The sequence below is a fragment of the Engystomops pustulosus genome, chromosome 3 (assembly GCF_040894005.1).
Source record: "Engystomops pustulosus chromosome 3, aEngPut4.maternal, whole genome shotgun sequence".
NCBI classification, from domain to species: Eukaryota; Metazoa; Chordata; class Amphibia; order Anura; family Leptodactylidae; genus Engystomops; species Engystomops pustulosus.
The window spans coordinates 78,384,053-78,402,490 of NC_092413.1; the positions used below are offsets into that span (position 1 = coordinate 78,384,053).

At 43.3% G+C, this 18,438-nt stretch overlaps 1 protein-coding gene across 3 annotated transcripts in view; it reads right to left on the bottom strand.

Annotated features, from left to right (window-relative positions):
* UNC93A (unc-93 homolog A) overlaps positions 1–18,438 on the bottom strand; it is a 133,366-nt gene that overhangs the window by 71,581 nt on the left and 43,347 nt on the right. For all 3 annotated transcript variants that reach the window (XM_072141173.1, XM_072141172.1, XM_072141171.1), the window contains exon 4: positions 16,310–16,539. In XM_072141173.1, the coding sequence (XP_071997274.1) occupies positions 16,310–16,539 (230 nt within the window). The remainder of the gene's footprint in view (positions 1–16,309; positions 16,540–18,438) is intronic.

An 18,438-nucleotide genomic window follows, 5' to 3' on the forward strand; every position in this document is an offset into this window, starting at 1 on the left:
TGGCCACTGTTTACCAGATCCACAGGAGCCTACAGCAGCAGATACAAGGTAACTGCAGCCAGATATGGCATCTGCTGCACAGAGGAGTCCTCCCCCAACATGGATCATAGCAATGTAGCAGCCCTCTCCTCCCTCCACCATAAGTCAGGTCACACAGGAGGCTGCAGAGATAACACAAGTAACAGGCTGAGCTCTGACCTCTCCTGATGCCGTCCTCCTCCTGCACTCTCCACCATTCACTGTCCCTCCATGCTACACTGCTGTCCTGCAAAGGGGCCCCTGGCACTGACAGGGCTAAAGATCAGTAACATGTGAGAAGCTGTCACCTATTTATCTATCCAAGTCCTATTATCTATCATCTGTCATTTATCTATCCATCTCATATCTATCTCATAAATATCTATCTAGTGATTTAGTTGCAATTCAATGTATTCTCACAGCATCATGCTAGGTCTCAGGGGTAAGTGTCACTTTGGAGTGACGATACACGTGGGGTTTGCCTCCCCTGCACCCACCTAGATTTCCGCCATGCATGTCAGCCTGACCGACCATGATGCTGTGAGAATACATAGTACATGTGTACTATGTGCAGTGTCCTGTGTATAGTGCAGGGGGCGCCAGATTCAGGATTCTTCATGAATCTGGTGCCCCCTGCACTGCTTTGACAGACTGCACCAACTTTTTTTGGTGCACTTTTAACATGGGGCGTGTGACACATTTCTATTGGATCAGTAAATGCAGGGACTATTTGAGCACAGCAGGTGAAAGGAGACTCTGAAGGCTGAGCGCTCTGTAGCACTGAGCTGTGGAATAACTGCTGCTGTCAGTACTGTGCATGTGCCTGGCTAGGCCCCTCCCACATCTGCTTCTGTGTGGAGCAGAATAGAGGCTGAACACGCATCATAATAACAAATAGAAAGGTACTTTTACTTCCAGGTGACCATTACAAATAGATTTTTGAAATATTTTAACCTCTTTGACAGCTTTTTGCAGTCAATTGTTTCGTGGCATAACCCCTTTAAGTTGAATTTGTATGTAAATCGAAACTGTATATTTTATAATTGTAGTTACAGACAATGTTTTTTTACCCTAGTGGCAATTGGAGTTTCAAAATTTTTTGCTGTAATGGGACCAATGATTATCAATAAAACTTCATTACAGACATTTTTAAGCTGATTATTGCAGTCTGGGACTATAGTAAAGCATCCAGAGAGCTTCACCAAAGGTCACAGGGGGCAGAGGAGTCCGTCTGTAACTATGGGTCATCTGTAAGTCTGTAGTGGGATCTTGGCCTTCAGCTTAGTACTTTTGACCTGGCACAGACGTTACCTTGTCAGGCTGCATTCCCGCTTCAATTATTTGGGGAAGTTGGCCTCTGTAAGTGCCCATGGAATTGAAGAGTGAAGCGATTCTAAGAGCGGTGGCTGTCATGTGCGTGTCATACTCAAACACAGCATTGTTTGAGTTTGAAGACCAAACCACAATCCCTATGCATATTTAAGCATGGCACAACTTTCTACAACACCTTAAGGCTCTCTGCAGTCAGGAAATACCTGTTTTTTAACGTGATTCGTCATGATTCGATTTGGGTCAAATCAAATTTTAAAAAAAAATGCGTCAAATCGGGAAGAACCGAATTTTAACAAATTCTCCCATCTCTAGTCATGATGTAGTGATATCATGACTATCATGGTGGTTTATAATAACAATGTGGCGGTAAAGATCATCAGTAAGTGGAATTTATATTTGGTGAATTATTGATAATACTGGTCTTTGTATAGACTCTTGTGTTCATTATCAGTAGCTTGGCATTCTCTTACGTGATGCTGTGTTGCAGTTTGGTGAGATCATTTGGAAATTGTAGCGCTACTTTTTGGAATATTGGTCTTATGGCAGTTTTAATTGTTAACAGTATTGTGGCATCATTATTTGGTAATAATATGGTGAGAGTATTTTTTGGTTTGTCATGGACCAAAAATGGAATAGGTTTAGTTACCAATAAGTAGTCATTTATAAACCAATCTAAAACTCAAGATACCAATGTTTCTAAAATCTCTAGAGCTTCGGCTGATATTTGAAACAGTATAAGGCTGTATATACATCCCCATACATGGCCATAGGTACACAAAGCGATACGGTGCCGTACGTGTGAGGCATCGTATCGCTCCGTGCACAAGGAAAAGATAGAACATGTCCTATCCTTCCCAGTTGGTATGGCTGTGCGGCGTACATCCCTCTGGAAAGGGGAGTGGTCATCCCTCCTCCTCTCCAGTGCTGGACAGGGGGCATACATCCATGTGAATGGAGCCTAAGTATGTGGTATCTGGTTACAAATATTGTTTTGGGAGGGGGCCCCACATCGGCTGCCAAGCTGGCGGGGCATCCTAAATGAGGTGCTCCATACCGTTGCAACCCTTAATTTGGCCCTGTGTACAATGTACACGGCCACCGTTTTGTTCCATATCTTAGTTTTCCATAGGGCACTATATGGCTTCAGTACCTGATCTGACAGGTCAAACCCCATGTATTTATTGTAAGCCAGGATGCCGTGCAGTTTGGGGCCTAGCAGTGGTGGTACCTCGTATAGGAGTGAGGGTACTGGAATTCCCATGAATGGGGTCTTTATAAACCAACACCATGTTATGATTGCTGAGTTACTAGATGTCTCCCTTTATAAGTGGCTGTCAAATAGGGAATACAGGGGTACGTGCTATTGACTAGTCTGCATTGATCAGCCAGTAGCAGCAATCATGAACTGGGGGGTATTGTGCGACCATCTCATCTAATGGGCAAAATAAATGGCCATCAGGAACAGCCACCATCTTGCCCCAGTCATTGTCGGGAAGGGGTTTAAATGCTTTACAATATTATGTTTTTTTGGTTTTTTTTTTGCAATTTGGACAAATAAGGGCTTATTTTTTTGAGATGAGAGGCACTTAATGTGTGGAGAAAAATAAAATCAATTCTTCTTTCGGACTTTTAGCATTTCTTGAGAGGCCATTCAGTGTACAAAACTGGTTGTGGGCTTATTTTTTGTGTGGCAGTTTGTTTTTTTCTTAGTTTTTGGTGCTCGTAACTTTTTTCGATCACTTTTTCGAACATTTTTTGTAAAGCGATTTAATGAAACATTTACGGGTTTTTTTTAATAGTACAAATTGTTACAGATGCAGTGATACCAAATGTTTGAGCTTTTTGGTGATTTTGTTTTTTTACTTTATTAGATGTGTATAGGGAATAGTGGTATTTGAGGGACTTTCACTTTATTTCATTATTTCATTTTATTTAAAAAACTGCACATTGGCAAGAGATGGGGAGGTGAGTATAAGCATCTACCATCAGGTATTATGATGGTAGATGTCCTTTAAATTACTAAATCAAGAAGATAGTGGTGAGGCATTGCAAGATTATTAAATAAATCCTGTAAAAAAAAAACAGATAAAGGCAGCAAAAATAAAGACTGAAAAAAATTGCCAAGGAAAGTAAAAATAATCCCAAATTATTTCATAAATAGTAAAGAACTAAAAACTGAGGGGGTCATGGTAGAGGAAGATGAGGGACAGGGCAATGTTGGAATGTTGCCTTCTTAAAGAGTATAAAAATGAAAAAATCCCGGCACCTCGAGGTGAAAGCAAAATTCCTCCTTTTATTTTCGGAGCATGTAACAAATCAAGCATACACAAGTCATGCAGTAAAATGCGTTTTTTCGGCTCTTCTGAGCCTTCATCAGCTGGCGTCTTCCTCCCATGTGTGAGCTTTTAAGGCATCTGACATTCCTGCAAATTATGTCACTTCCTGTGAGCCGCGTCAATCAAAGTATGTCACTTCCTGTGAGCCGCCTCAAAGTATGTCACTTCCTGTGAGCCGTGTGATTCACAATTTCAGCGGGTGATTCGCATAGTTACGGATCCCGCACTTAAACACGAAAGAATTCTTGAGATGAAGAATAGATTCATACAGAGAGGATACCCCGTGAAATTGTTAGAAGAATCGAGTCAGACACTAGCGACAGAAACTAGAGGTATACTAGTGACTAAGCCCCATTTACCTTTTGTCAGACAGTTTCACCCATTAATTTACAGAATTGACAAAGTCATTCGAAAACATTGGCACGTGATAAAGGAAACATACCCACAGATTTTGGAGTTTCAGGAGCCCCTACTATTAGCTATTAGCAACAAGAAAAAATGGCACTTTCCCATGCCTGGGTTGCCAACAATGTAGTAATGTGAACACGGCAGACTCCTTTTTTCATCCACACTCAGGGAAGACATATAAAATTAAAAGTTACTTCACATGTAATTCAAAGGATGTTATATACATTATAAAATGTCCATGTGGCCTTCTATATGTGGGCGAAACACGCCAGCGTGTAGGAGACCGCATAGGTCAACACAAATACACAATTAGGAGGGAAAACTTATTACTCCCACTGCCGGCACATTTTAAAAAACATAATCATTCTTTACCCCAGTTAAAATATCAGGTAATTGATAAAGTGGATCCACCGAGACGGGGGGAGACATAACAAAACTTTTGCTACGGAAAGAGGCTTTCTGGATACATGAATTAAAAACCTTGGAGCCACATGGCTTAAATAGGGATTATGAAATCTGCCAAATGTAACCTCATCACTAATTATTATTTTCTCCTACAGACACAGAATGTTTGAGCGCATCAGAATAGTGGGGAGAAGACATGGTATAGAAAAAAACTTTTGTTCTTTTTCTTACACTGACATACTAATATCATGTTCAGTGAAGTTACTAACCTTGTACTAACAGTATTGTAATATTTGTATTATAATATTGAAAAACGTGAGAATCTTGTACTAGCAGTTAATAGTCACATGATCAATGTCGGGTCACGTGACATAGTCATGTGATCAAGACGTGACAGAGTGAATCACACAGCTCACAGGAAGTGACCTACTTTGATTGATGCGGCTCACAGGATGTGACATACTTTGATTGACGTGGCTCACAGGAAGTGACATAATTTGCAGGAATGTCAGATGCCTTAAAAGCTCACACATGGGAGGAAGACGCCAGCTGATGAAGGCTCAGGAGAGCCGAAAAAACACGTTTTACTGCGTGACTTGTGTATACTTGATTTGTTACATGCTCCGAAAATAAAAGGAGGAATTTTGCTTTCACCTCGAGGGGATTTTTTAATTTTTATACTGTTAAAGTATATCCACGTGCACGAGGGAAAGGAGCCGATTGCCGACCATTTACTGCATATACCCCTTCTTAAAGGGGTTATGCCACGAAACAATTTACTACAAAAAGCTGTCAAAGAGGTTCAAATATTTCTATTTATAATGGTTGCCTGGAATTAAAAATACCTTTCTATTTGTTATTATGATGCTTGTTCAGCCTCTATCCTGCTCCACACAGAAGCAGATGTGGGAGGGGCCTAGCCAGGCAAATGCACAGCACTGACAGCGGCAGTTATTCCACAGCTCAGTGTTACAGGGCGCTTAGCCTTCAGTCTCCTTCCACCTGCTGTGCTCAAACAGTCCCTGCATTTACTGATTTCCAGCACAGCAGGAATCTGCTTTTGGTGCTGAGTATCACCAACCAAAGCCCTGACACTGTTTCCTCTCCTTTTAATCATTGTCAATATATACTTGAATAAAATATATATATATATATATATATATATATATATATATATATATATACACATATCTGGTCAGTAGCCAACTCTCCACTTCACGAAGAACATGGTTAGAAAAAAGTACCCCAAAAGGGAATTATAGATGCAGGTCTTGCAACTTTTGTAAATTCAACAGTCAGGCAAAGTACATTGACTTAGGAGGAAACACATGGAAAATTAATTTGTTTATCACCTGCAGAACCACATATGTAGTGCATATCCTCTGGTGCCCTTGTAGTTGATTTTATGTAGGGAAGACAATTCGGAATCTATTCGTACGTTTTAGGGAACATTGTAGGTCCATTGAGACGGTTGCCCTAGGGTCATAGAACATATAAGGGAACAAAACGGAGGAGACCCGGAGGTCCTTCAATTTGCTTGTCTTGAAAAGGTGGAAAGGAACCCACCAGATACCACCAGGAACCTACCAGATATTCTTCGGCGCGCAGCTCCTGGTAGCTGCGCGCCCTCGTCCGAGTCCCCCGGCTACTGCGCATGCGCAGTAGTTCCGGCCCCGGAGCCGCGGCCGCGCAGGACGAGGGCTCCTGGTAGCTGCCGAAGATTATCTGGTAGGCGGAGTAAGGCGGCTACTGTGGCGTGGAGTAGCCGCGACTAGTAGCCTCATGTCCGGCTACTCCACGCCCCAGTAGCCGCATAAAAAAATTAGCATATAGATGTAATAAAGTTTTGTAAAAGACACCCGGGACATGAGGATTAGCCTAGGTAGAATTGGGGTGGTAGGTTCCCTTTAAGTGTATTTCCAGGTACAGATTGACCATAAGCAATAATTTCAGTTTATATACACAGAAGGAAAAATAAAGAATAGGAAGCAGGGGAGATGAATGTACGTAAAAGAAAAGAGCAAAAAACAATGTGTAATTGCAATGTGATCTCTTTTTTTACTACTCACCCACTTTTTAAGAAATGTATGTCACAAGGGGGGTGTGTACCTATGCACGACTCCCGGAAGTGCCATTTCGTGTGATACACGGCAGGTACGTCACCGGAGGGCATGCTTAAATGGGTTTCCCCTATGATGTGTCCTTGTCGCAGTCTGATTTTTATGTCCATGTCACCACTCTGCTGAAATAAACTACTGAACACGTATTCGGTGAGTGCCGCTCCATATTTATACCTTCATCAAGGATTATACTCGAGCATAAGCCGACTCAGGTATAAGCCGAGGTATCTGTTAACACAGAAACAGGCAGAACCTGTGGACTCAGGTATAAGCCTAGGGTGGGAAATGCATTTTCACAGCCTCCACCCAGTATATAACTAGCCAGCACATGCCCCCCAGTATATACCCAGCCTCTACCCTCTAGTATATAGACAGCATCTGCCAATAGCCCCCTGCCCCAGTATATAGCCAGCAACCTCAAAGTATATAGACAGCCAGTCCCCAGTATACAGCAAGTGCCTGGCCCCTCATATATAGCCAGTGCCTGCCTCCTCGTATATAGCAAGTGCCTGCCTCCTCGTATATAGCAGGTGCCTGTCTCTTCGTATATAGCAAGTGCCTGTCTCCTCATATATAGCAAGTGCATGCCCCCTCGTATATAGCCAGTGCCTGCCCCTCCCCTGTATATAGTGAGTGCTTCCACCTCCCGTATATATAGCCAGCAGCCCCCTGCCACGGGGACTTGAAGACGGAAGAGGATCTGCATGGGGTGTCAGAAAGCTGAGTGCCGAAGGTTTTTTTTTTTATAGACTTGAGTATAAGCAGCGTTAGGATTTTTCAGCACATTTTTTGTGCTGAAAAACGGGACTTTTACTGGAGTATATATGGTGGTGACAGGCCATGAGGGTTAAGGTCACTGCTGAGGGCTGCAGTGATTGGCTGCACTTGCATCAAGACACTTGATGTCTTGCACTTGTATAACATCATCAGTCTCCAGCAGTTGGTAGCAGCAGGGCCGGATTATAGGCGGGGCTTGCGGGGCTCGATCCCCGGGGCCCCCACCATCTTGCCCCCCCTAGGGGCCTCCACCAGACCGCACCCCCGCTCCTCCCGCGCACACCCTCCTGAGCCGCCCACCGCCCCTAGACATAGGTGACCGCCTCCCCGCCCATCTCTCTGCATAGGTGACCGCCTCCCAGCTCGGCCATCCCCCTGCATGGCCTCTCCGCCTGTCCATAACGCTGCATGGCGGAGCCGCCCGCTGCCCGACCTTCGCCGCCCACCCCGCACGGCACAGGTGACTCCGCCTCTGCAAGTGCCCTCCCCCCCGTAACTGCCTCCCAGCTCGCCCATCCCCCTGCATGGCCTCCCCGCCATTACAAACCACAGCATGGCGGAGCTGCCCCCCCCGACACAGGTAACCGCCTCCTGGCCCACCCATCCCCCGCTATGGTCGAGGCATCCAAAGCCCCCCAAGCCACCCGCCCCCCCCCCCGCCGGCTCGTCACGCGCAAGCAGCCCCGCTCGAACCGCTACCCCCCCGCCGTGATCCGCTTGAACAAGAACCCGCCACCACTCCTCCCCGGCCGAGCAAGCAAACCCCCCTCCCCGACCGACACCCCCCGCCCGCCCGAACAAGCACCCGCCCGAACGCCAGCCTGACGCCACGGCCGGTCATCGGGGGTAAGTATATACATGTATTTGTCTGTGTGTATATATGTATATATATGTATATGAGTGTATATGTGTATATACACTGTATATGTGTATATACACTGTATATGTGTATATATGTATATCCAGTGTATATAGGCATACACTGTATATGTGTATATATGTATATCCAGTGTATATAGGCATCTACTGTGTATATGTGTATATATGTATATACTGTGTGCATATGCATCTACTGTGTATATATGTATATACTGTGTGCATATGCATCTACTGTGTATATGTGTATATACTGTGTGCATATGCATCTACTGTGTATATGTGTATATATGTATATACTGTGTGCATATGCATCTACTGTGTATATGTGTATATATGTATATACTGTGTGCATATGCATCTACTGTGTATATGTGTATATATGTATATACTGTGTGCATATGCATCTACTTTTGTATATGTGTATATACTGTGTATATGTGCATCTACTGTGTATATATGTATCTACTGTGTATATGTGTACATATGCATCTATGCATCTACTGTGTATAGGTGTATATACTGTTTATTTATGTGTATATACTGTGTATATATGCATCTACTGTGTATAGGTGTATATACTGTTTATTTATGTGTATATACTGTGTATATATGCATCTACTGTATTTATACACACATATTTACATAAGCATATATATGTGCACATTTATATATATATGATGTGTTTTTTGTATATGCTGTGTATATGGTATGTATTTATAAGCTCTATATACTGAATGTGTGTAAGTGTATACTTGTGTGTATATATATATATATGGGTGCAAGTATACGTGTGTAGAACTATTTGTGTGTATATAAGTATATAAAAGTGTGTATGTATCAGCATATAAATTTGTGTAATTGTATAAACATGTCTGTATAAGGGTACATTCATAAGAACGTATGGGGGATGTATATCTGGCCGCAAATTTGTTACCGGATATACTTCCCTCATAGGCATCTATAGCGCATGGGCTCGGTACGGTGAGCACAACGAGTACTCACTGTTTCGTGCTGTGGCCGCAAAAGAGAGAGAGCGTGCTCTGTCTATGGCCGTAAGAACGACCATGCGGCTCTATTCTCTATGGAGAGGGGAGGGGTGAGCCGCGATCACCGCTCCTCCTCTCCACAACGCCCAACATGTGCCTGCCAGGCGATAGTCTGGCCACCACACGTTTATGTGAATGCAGCCGACATATGTTTATATTTTTGTAAGGGGAAGGGGGGCCCCATGAAGAAATCTGCTATGGGGCCCAAACTCTCCTATTTACACCACTGCTTGGGACTGCATGGCTGTGTGGGCTGAGGTGTATGTTATATGGGACTGTATATCTGGTACGGGTGAAGGATGTAAAGATGTGTGACTGGGAGCGAGGCGGCTGTATGTAGCTGTGTTATTGGGGGCGAGGCGGCTGTACGTAGCTGTGTTACTGGGGATGAGGCGGCTGTATGTAGCTGTGTTACTGGGGATGAGGCGGCTGTATGTAGCTGTGCTACTGGGGATGAAGCGGCTGTATGTAGCTGTGTTACTGGGGATGAGGCGGCTGTATGTAGCTGTGTTACTGGGGATGAGGCGCTGTATGTAGCTGTGTTACTAGGGGCGAGGCGGCTGTATGTAGCTGTGTTACTGGGGGCGAGACGGCTGTATGTAGCTGTGTTACTGGGGGTGAGGCGGCTGTATGTAGCTGTGTTACTGGGGGTGAGGCGGCTGTATGTAGCTGTGTCACTGGGGATGAGGCGGCTGTATGTAGCTGTGTTACTGCGGGAAGGCGGCTGTATGTAGCTGTGTTACTGGGGATGAGACGGCTGTATGTAGCTGTGTTACTGGGGGTGAGGCGGCTGTATGTAGCTGTGTTACTGGGGGCGAGGTGGCTGTATGTAGCTGTGTTACTGGGGGCGAGACGGCCGTATGTAGCTGTGTTACTGGGGGTGAGGCGGCTGTATGTAGCTGTGTTACTGGGGGTGAGGCGGCTGTGTTACTGGGGATGAGGCGGCTGTATGTAGCTCTGTCACTGGGGATGAGGCGGCTGTATGTAGCTGTGTCACTGGGGATGAGGCGGCTGTATGTAGCTGTGTTACTGGGGGTGAGACGGCTGTATGTAGCTGTGTTACTGGGGGCGAGGCGGCTGTATGTAGCTGTGTTACTGGGGGCGAGGCGGCTGTATGTAGCTGTGTTACTGGGGGCGAGGCGGCTGTATGTAGCTGTGTTACTGGGGGTGAGGCGGCTGTGTTACTGGGGATGAGGCGGCTGTATGTAGCTCTGTCACTGGGGATGAGGCGGCTGTATGTAGCTGTGTTACTGGGGATGAGGCGGCTGTATGTAGCTGTGTTACTGGGGGTGAGACGGCTGTATGTAGCTGTGTTACTGGGGGCGAGACGGCTGTATGTAGCTGTGTTACTGGGGGCGAGGCGGCTGTATGTAGCTGTGTTACTGGGGGCGAGGCGGCTGTATGTAGCTGTGTTACTGGGGGTGAGACGGCTGTATGTAGCTGTGTTACTGGGGGTGAGACGGCTGTATGTAGCTGTGTTACTGGGGGCGAGGCGGCTGTATGTAGCTGTGTTACTGGGGGTGAGGCGGCTGTATGTAGCTGTGTTACTGGGGGTGAGGCGGCTGTATGTAGCTGTGTTACTCTTGGGATAGTGGAAAGGAAGCAGGAGGACGTGTGTATACGCTTCACTCAGTGGGGGCCTCCACCAGATTTTGCGCCCAGGGGCCCCCACCAACCTTAATCCGGCCCTGGGTAGCAGACACTAGACACAGAGGGGCACATTTACTAGGGGCCATTTGTGTCACACGTGATCCTTTCGTGGTGCGGCTGCACTAATCTTCATGTGACACAAATTAGGGGGCATTCCGGTGCTCAGTCTGACCGTGCGCCAGATTTAACATGCAAAGTCCAATAGAAATGTGTCACACGCCCCATGTTAAAAGAGCAGTGCAGGGGGCACCGTTGTCAGTCAGGTTGACATGCATGGCGGAAGTCTAGGTGGGTGCAGGGGAGGCAAACCCCACGTGTATCGTCACTGCAAAGTGACTTCCTCAGGTGTAAGCGCCACTGACCCCTGAGGAAGTCACTTCGAAGTGAGGATACGCATGGAGTTGCCGTCCCTGCATTTTTCTAGACCTCCGACATATTAACACTTTACTGTCCACCTGACCGACATTGATGCTGTGAGAATACATTGTTTTGCTCTACTTGTATGCATTGATTGTACAAAATTAGGTGCAATAACATGGACCACTTTAGTTGTTTTTATGACTTTTACTAATAAACTTTTGTATTTTTGTATGTTACTTTGGGGCCATTAATTGCATCTCTTTCTGTGTATTTTGTAAGGAATTGCAACTAAAGCACAAGATAGATAGATAGAAAGATAGATATAGGATAGATGGATATATAGATATGGGATAGATAGATATTAAATAGATATAGGATAGATGGATAGATAGATATGGGATAGAGGGATAGATGGATAGATAGATAGATAGATAGATAGATAGATATGAGATAGATATGGGATAGATAGATAGATATGGGATAGATGGATAGATAGATATGGGATAGATGGATGGATGGATAGATAAATGACAGGTGATAGATGGATAGATAGATAGATAGATAGATAGATAGATAGATAGATAGATAAATGACAGGTGATAGATAATAGGACTTGAATAGATAAATAGGTGACAGCTTCTCACATGTTACTGAGCAACTTTCCTGCTAGTCAGGGACAGGGGCCCCTTTGAAGGAGAGCAGTGTAACATGGTGGAGAGTACAGGAGGAGGACTGCATCAGGAGAGGTCAGAGCTCAGCCTGTTACTTGTGTTATCTCTGCAGCCTCCTGTGTGACCTGCCTAATGGTGGAGGGAGGAGAGGGCTGCTACATTGCTATGAACTTACATGTTAGGGGAGGACTGTCCTCTGTGTATCAGATCCCCAGGTCTGGCTGAATTAACCTGGCATGTACTGCTGTAAGCCCTGGTGAAATTAAAGCTTGAAATAAACAGTGGAGTTTACATCACTTGTGTAGACAGCTAAGCTCTCTGCCCCTTCTCCTCTCTCACCTCCTATTGGCTGCAGTGTGTCAGCTGATCTCTGATCTCAGGACGGACACAGCTACCATCAGGCGGTGCCAGCAACCAGAACAAGAGGAGTAATCTCAGTAAGCCTGAAGATTTTGTAATAAGTGTGCAACATCCCCCACCGGGGCCTAGCCCTTGAGGTGAGGCCTGGAGACAGCCGGGGCCCGCGGTACCGGAGTGGCTGGCGGTTGCGGCCTAAGCACGCTATTGTCACGGTGCTTGGTACGGGGGAACCGGAGGGCTGTCCTACAGCCTGGCAGGTCTCCAGCAGGGTGGTGTTGGCAAGAAATGATGAGGGAGAGGCTGCTATAGCGGATCTCCCTGGGGCAACCCCTTAATGTCCCGAGTGTGAGTCTCTGGGTGATGGACGGGGTGCCGGTGATGAAGGCAGCCGTATTAGCAGGGACCAGACGGAGACAGAAGTTGAAGAAAACAACTTACAGTTCTTTATTTGAACCGGCAGGAACCGCAGCAAACGTGCCTTTAACAGGTAGATGGAGTGCTGAGATGTGAGTTGGAGGGAGCCTCAGGAGATAGTTCACCAGCCTGGATGTAGAGGGCAGGCTGGGAGGCAGCTGTGTCCTGGTAGGAAGCTTCAGCTCGTCCTGTAGGGCTTCAGGTATCACCTTTAAAGGTAAGATGATACCCCTTTTCCTCACTACACTAACTCTAGTCTGATGCTCCACTCTTCAGAGGCAGGGGCTAGGCTCTTCCTGCTCTGGTATGGGCTAGACAGAGATTACTCACTCATTCACTGATCTCTAGGATTCTCCTACAACAGAATCTCTCTGAACAGATCTCCTCTAGGATTCCCCAGAATCTGAGACCTCTCTCTTTCTGGGAGAGACTTCTCCAGAACATTCCTGGCCAGGGAGTTTTATTACCTCCCTTTGGTCAGGTGGTGGCTGCTCCTCCAATCACATCTCAGCTTACAGAGCACAGGATGTAACACATATCATTGGACAATAGCATCTTGCATCATACAAAATACTTAACTCCTGCCTTGCCAGGCAGGATTAACCACTGCAATACCCCTATGTCCTATAAGGACCATGTAGTGTAATGGGATTACATGCAGGTGGGACGTATTCGCAAACCCTCCCTCGCCATTGCATCGGCGAGGGTGTTGCAAGTGTAAATGGTGAAAGTACTTGTCACAATGCATTGGACCCAATTAAAGCCATTTGCTATGGTGGCACAACCCCTTTAACTGTTTTTAACTTTGAAAATGGGAAATGACATATCCAGAAATAATGCAAATCCTACACTAAATGTGGAGGTAAGTGCTTGACTAGACAGGTGAAAAGTCGCCAGCAGTGGCGAGTGCGCCGGTGTGGGGACAGTAACGCCCTGCACAGCCCACTCCCGGCGTGCCGCGGCCCCCTTCACGCCACTTCACGCCCCACTGGCATGAAGGTGGCGGATTAGGGCAAATAATTGCACGTGCTAGCAATAAACTATTATTTCAGGGTGCACAGGCCCTGATAAATATATCCCAATGTCTGCAATTGGGGCAGGAGCTGGTGGATGATCCATGAGCTGTGGTTGAGACTTCCTTGTTGTTTTGAACAAGGGTGATGTGGAGGACTTTGCGCAAAAGAGGTGGAGTGGTTTGAAACGATGGATCTTAAGGCAACCTTGGGATGTAGTTGATACATGCTTTTACTTAGTCTGGTTTCTTTATTCTGGGAATACACATGCAGTACTTCATATTGCCTTGAAAAGGCCAATTATTTGAAATTTTTTAGCTGTCTCTTACTGTTATTCTAGCTTCCTCCTATCCCACGAACAGTGGTTATTGCAGTGCATTAGTATGAACTTGTGATCACATGATCACTAGTTCATACAAAAGTAATGTAAATATGAAAAAAGTTTTTAAAACTTCAAAAAACTATAAATTAATAAAATAAAAAATAGAAACCATAAAAATGTCCCAAAGGCCCCTAACATGTATAAAACAATCTTATTATTATTATATTATTATTATTATATTATTATTATTATTATTACATCATTTAAAATAGTAAAAAAACATATTAGGTATCAACGCATCCCAAAATATCCACTCTATAAAAATATAAAAACTGTTATTCCCAACTGTAAACCCCGTAACGAAAAAATGCGCTCAAATGTCCAAATTGACACTTTTGTGCCGTTTCACAACACATAAAAAACATAATAAAAAGTTATCTAAAGGTCGCACAGTTCCCAAAATGGTAGCAATGAAAAAGTCAGCTTGTTCTGGAAAAATCACACCTTAGGCAACTCCTAAGTATAAAAAAAGTTATTGGAGTCAGAATATGGTAAAGGTAATAATTTTTTTTTGGTACATAAGTTTTTAATTTTTGGTAAAATCTATAACACCTAATAAAACCTATATAAATTTGGTATCCCAATGACGGTACCGAACCAACGAATAGATTAGAGATGCTATTGAAATTGGACAGTGAAAGATGTAAAAACAGAGCCCACAAGAAAATGCAAATGCTGTTTCATGTCAATTTTAACACAATTTGAATTGTATTTCCACTTCCCAGTTCAAGGGATGCAATATAACTGTCATTAGGAAGTTAAATTTGTTACACATAAAACAAGCCCTGATACAGGTCTGTACATGAAAAAATAAAGTTAATGATTTTTGAAAGTAGGGAGCGATAAACACAAAGTAAAATGGAAAAAGCATATTAGTGGCAAGGGGTTAATATGCCCGCTATACCACATTAGAAAAAATGTACACATTCTCTGAGATTAAGGTTTGTGGTACCTGAGGCCACGTTCACACTTTTGGTTACATTTGGAAACACAATCCAAAGGGTGCAGTCACACGTTGCAGTTAAAACTGCATCGCAATTAGTTTTGAGGTGGTTTTAGGTGAAGTTTTGTCAATTTCACAGGTGAAAGACATGAACTGAATGGGTGAATTTCATTTTGAAGGAGAAAGCTGTTCCACAGATTCATTCACCTGTTGATTTGATGTATTTTACTTGTTAAAATAAGTAATACCATCCAAAACCACCCCAAAATAAATTGTGATGCAGTTTTAACTGCAACGTGTGACCTCACCCAAAGGCTCCCTTAGTAATAACGTATTTTGGTAACATTGTGTTTCCAACATGTTAACTGATATACAAATGTCTGCAAACACATCATGGCACCTCAAAACTATTCTGCCCTTCTAAAGCTCAATGGCTCCTTCCTTTCCACTCCCGCCATGTGCCCTGACAGCGGGATACATCCATATATGGGGTGTCCTCTTACTCTGAAAAAACTGCCCAATATATTCCTAGATGCATTTTCTACTTTTATCCAGTTAATGTGTGTAAATGTTGTGGCTTAATGAATGTAATTCCAAATCAAACCTTCATTTTGTTTTAATTTCTGTAAAATACATAAACAAGTTTCCTACCTGCTGTTTTCAATAGTTTGAGGGGTGAAGTTACTAGAACGGGATCATATGTGGGAGGGGTTCTATTTACAGAACTCCCAAAACCCCTATAGAAATGAAATGGTCCCTAAAATAATTGATTCTAAAATTTTCTTGAAAATTTGAGAGAACGTTGTTTGATTTGTGATCTTTCTAGTGTCATAATATAACAAAAGGATACGGGTGCTTGGTATTTGAAGCTTAGAAGTACAATTTCAAGTGGTATGTTTCCTTTAAGATCCAGGTCCCTGTTGACTTCTATTGGGTTTATATTTAGGTTAAAATTCATGTCAAAGTCTTGGTCCTGAAACAAATTTTGTCGCAAAGTTCAGATGAACCTGTTGAACCTGAATTTTAACCAACCCTCTCTTATAAACAGTTCTTCGTTAGAACCCCACAGATCTAGAAAAGAGGGTCTATCATAAAATATGGGACCTGCACATACAGTTATTATGTTGTCTACATTGTGTTACATTTCCTCATATGAAACCGCTCTCTAATGTGTCACACATTTTACTGTATTTACCTGCATCTGGTGTTTGTCCAAATATTAAAGATGATATTAAATTTCCCCATACGCCAGATGATTGAAAGATTAGGAAAAAAAGTCCAAAATACTGATTGACAATATCTTTCCCCACCTTTCCAGCTTTCTCAGCATATCGGTTTCCACTTAAGGTCAGATATGTACATTTTGCGGCCCACAATGGTGCACCACCAAATCCCAAAATCACAGATGTTGGAATAAGAGTATACCTAGAAAATGATAAACTATTTTACATTTACAGAAGAACAATAGAACCTAAGAAAATAAAATTTCAACTGCTGGTAGTTTCTAAGAATCATTCTTTCTAGCCCATGCTCTGTGTACGGTTGTGTTACTGCCAAGCATTTTACAACAATAAGACAATAGAATTAGAAAATTATCATTAGTAAATTCAACATGGATAAGTATGGAGATTAATTATTACATTACTTATACAACTTATCATAAGGGAATATTTTGATACATAACATCTGTAATGGGGCCGTCCTTCTACAATACACCTTTTTATTTGTGCAGTGTCTTGTGGTATGGGGTGATTTTAGGGTGAGCTTAGACATCCTGATCATACAAGAACAAGTATTTGTGACATACAGATAGTGACATATAGAAGATCTCAATAAGCAGATACCGTGTGTATAGTTGGACGCCGGTGTAAACTGGCTTCAGCTAGGGGTCATAATTTACATGGATACAACAGAAAGAATGTTACATTATTTGAGAAGTACTGTCTATAATACATAGTTGCTTTATTGAACATATTATTTGCCCAAATGGTGGTTGATCCTTTGCCGTTAAAGGAAATCGACCAACAGTATGAAGGATTATCTAATAAAGACATACTGCTGTGTGCCCCCTCTGGCAGTATCTACTGTTTTTTAACTTTCTAATGCTTTGTTTTTAGTAATAAGAGGCTTTAAACATTATGCAAATGAGCCTGAGTGGCTCCAGGCTTCATTAAAACATATGGAGCCAGTAGCCCCGAAGGCTAATTTGCATAATTTTAAAATACTTTTTGGTAAAAACCAGGGAATAAGAAGCTAAAAGAAGAGCAGATACTGCCAGAGGAGCACACATCAGTATGTCAGTGTGCTTGGTTTACAATCCCTAACCCTGTTGATAGATGTCCTTTAAACTCCTAGGCAGTGTATAATTATAGCTACAATTCTAGGGATTTGTCTTTTGCGAGCCTGTATGCCTCTTATATTGTAGTACCACAGTGACATCAAGTGGCATGAGATAACTATTATAACATGCTGTACCATGTATTCATTTGTAGGCAGGGAATTCTTTACAGACTTCAAGAATTCTTGTGAGGTGCTCAAAGCAAAGAGAAGCAAAATAGAAGACAAAAGCACACCAGATTCAAAGGTATCTCCACAAGTAAGTGATATGAATATAGTGTCGGATCCCTCAGGCACGCACTTGTAGTCAGAAAAGGCACATTTAGATCGGGAGTTATTTGGTGCAGAAAGGCACTGCATACACTTGGCAATTAGCACTATGGAGGAGATTTATCATTAGTTCTATGTAGCTTCTTGGCGTATAAGTGCTGCACATTTTTGTGCAAACATTGTTTTTGCTGTTTTTTTAAGTAATAAAAAAGGCAAGTCACACAATGGCAGAAAAAATACACCACAGAGGCACATCTCAAATTTATCAATTGAGAATTTTCAAAAGAACACAAATTTAATTGCAAAACTACACCACATAGGAGGTGGTGCATGTGGGTCAATTGCTACTACAGGGGGAGATTTATCTTAATTTATTTTGAGTGGGTTGGTGTGGGGTTTTTTTGCGTTTTTTTTCCTTGCACATTTTTTCTTTGCTCTAATTTTTGCCAGGGGCTTTATGGCACTGTTTTTCCGCTGCACGCTTGTTTTTTTTCCTTTGCGCTGTATCTATCTTCACATCAAGATTTTCCTTGTATTCACCTTTTTGTTTTCAGCTTTTTTTTAAACTTGCGCTTATGCTGGCGCTAAAATATATCTACTCCATGCAGACTTACAGAGAATGGGTCGGCTGTCCGAGGCCAGCAATTCTATATGCATGTTGTTTTCGTTTGGATAGTGCTGTGTGTTGTTAGGGAGACCTGTGCACAAATTGGGGCA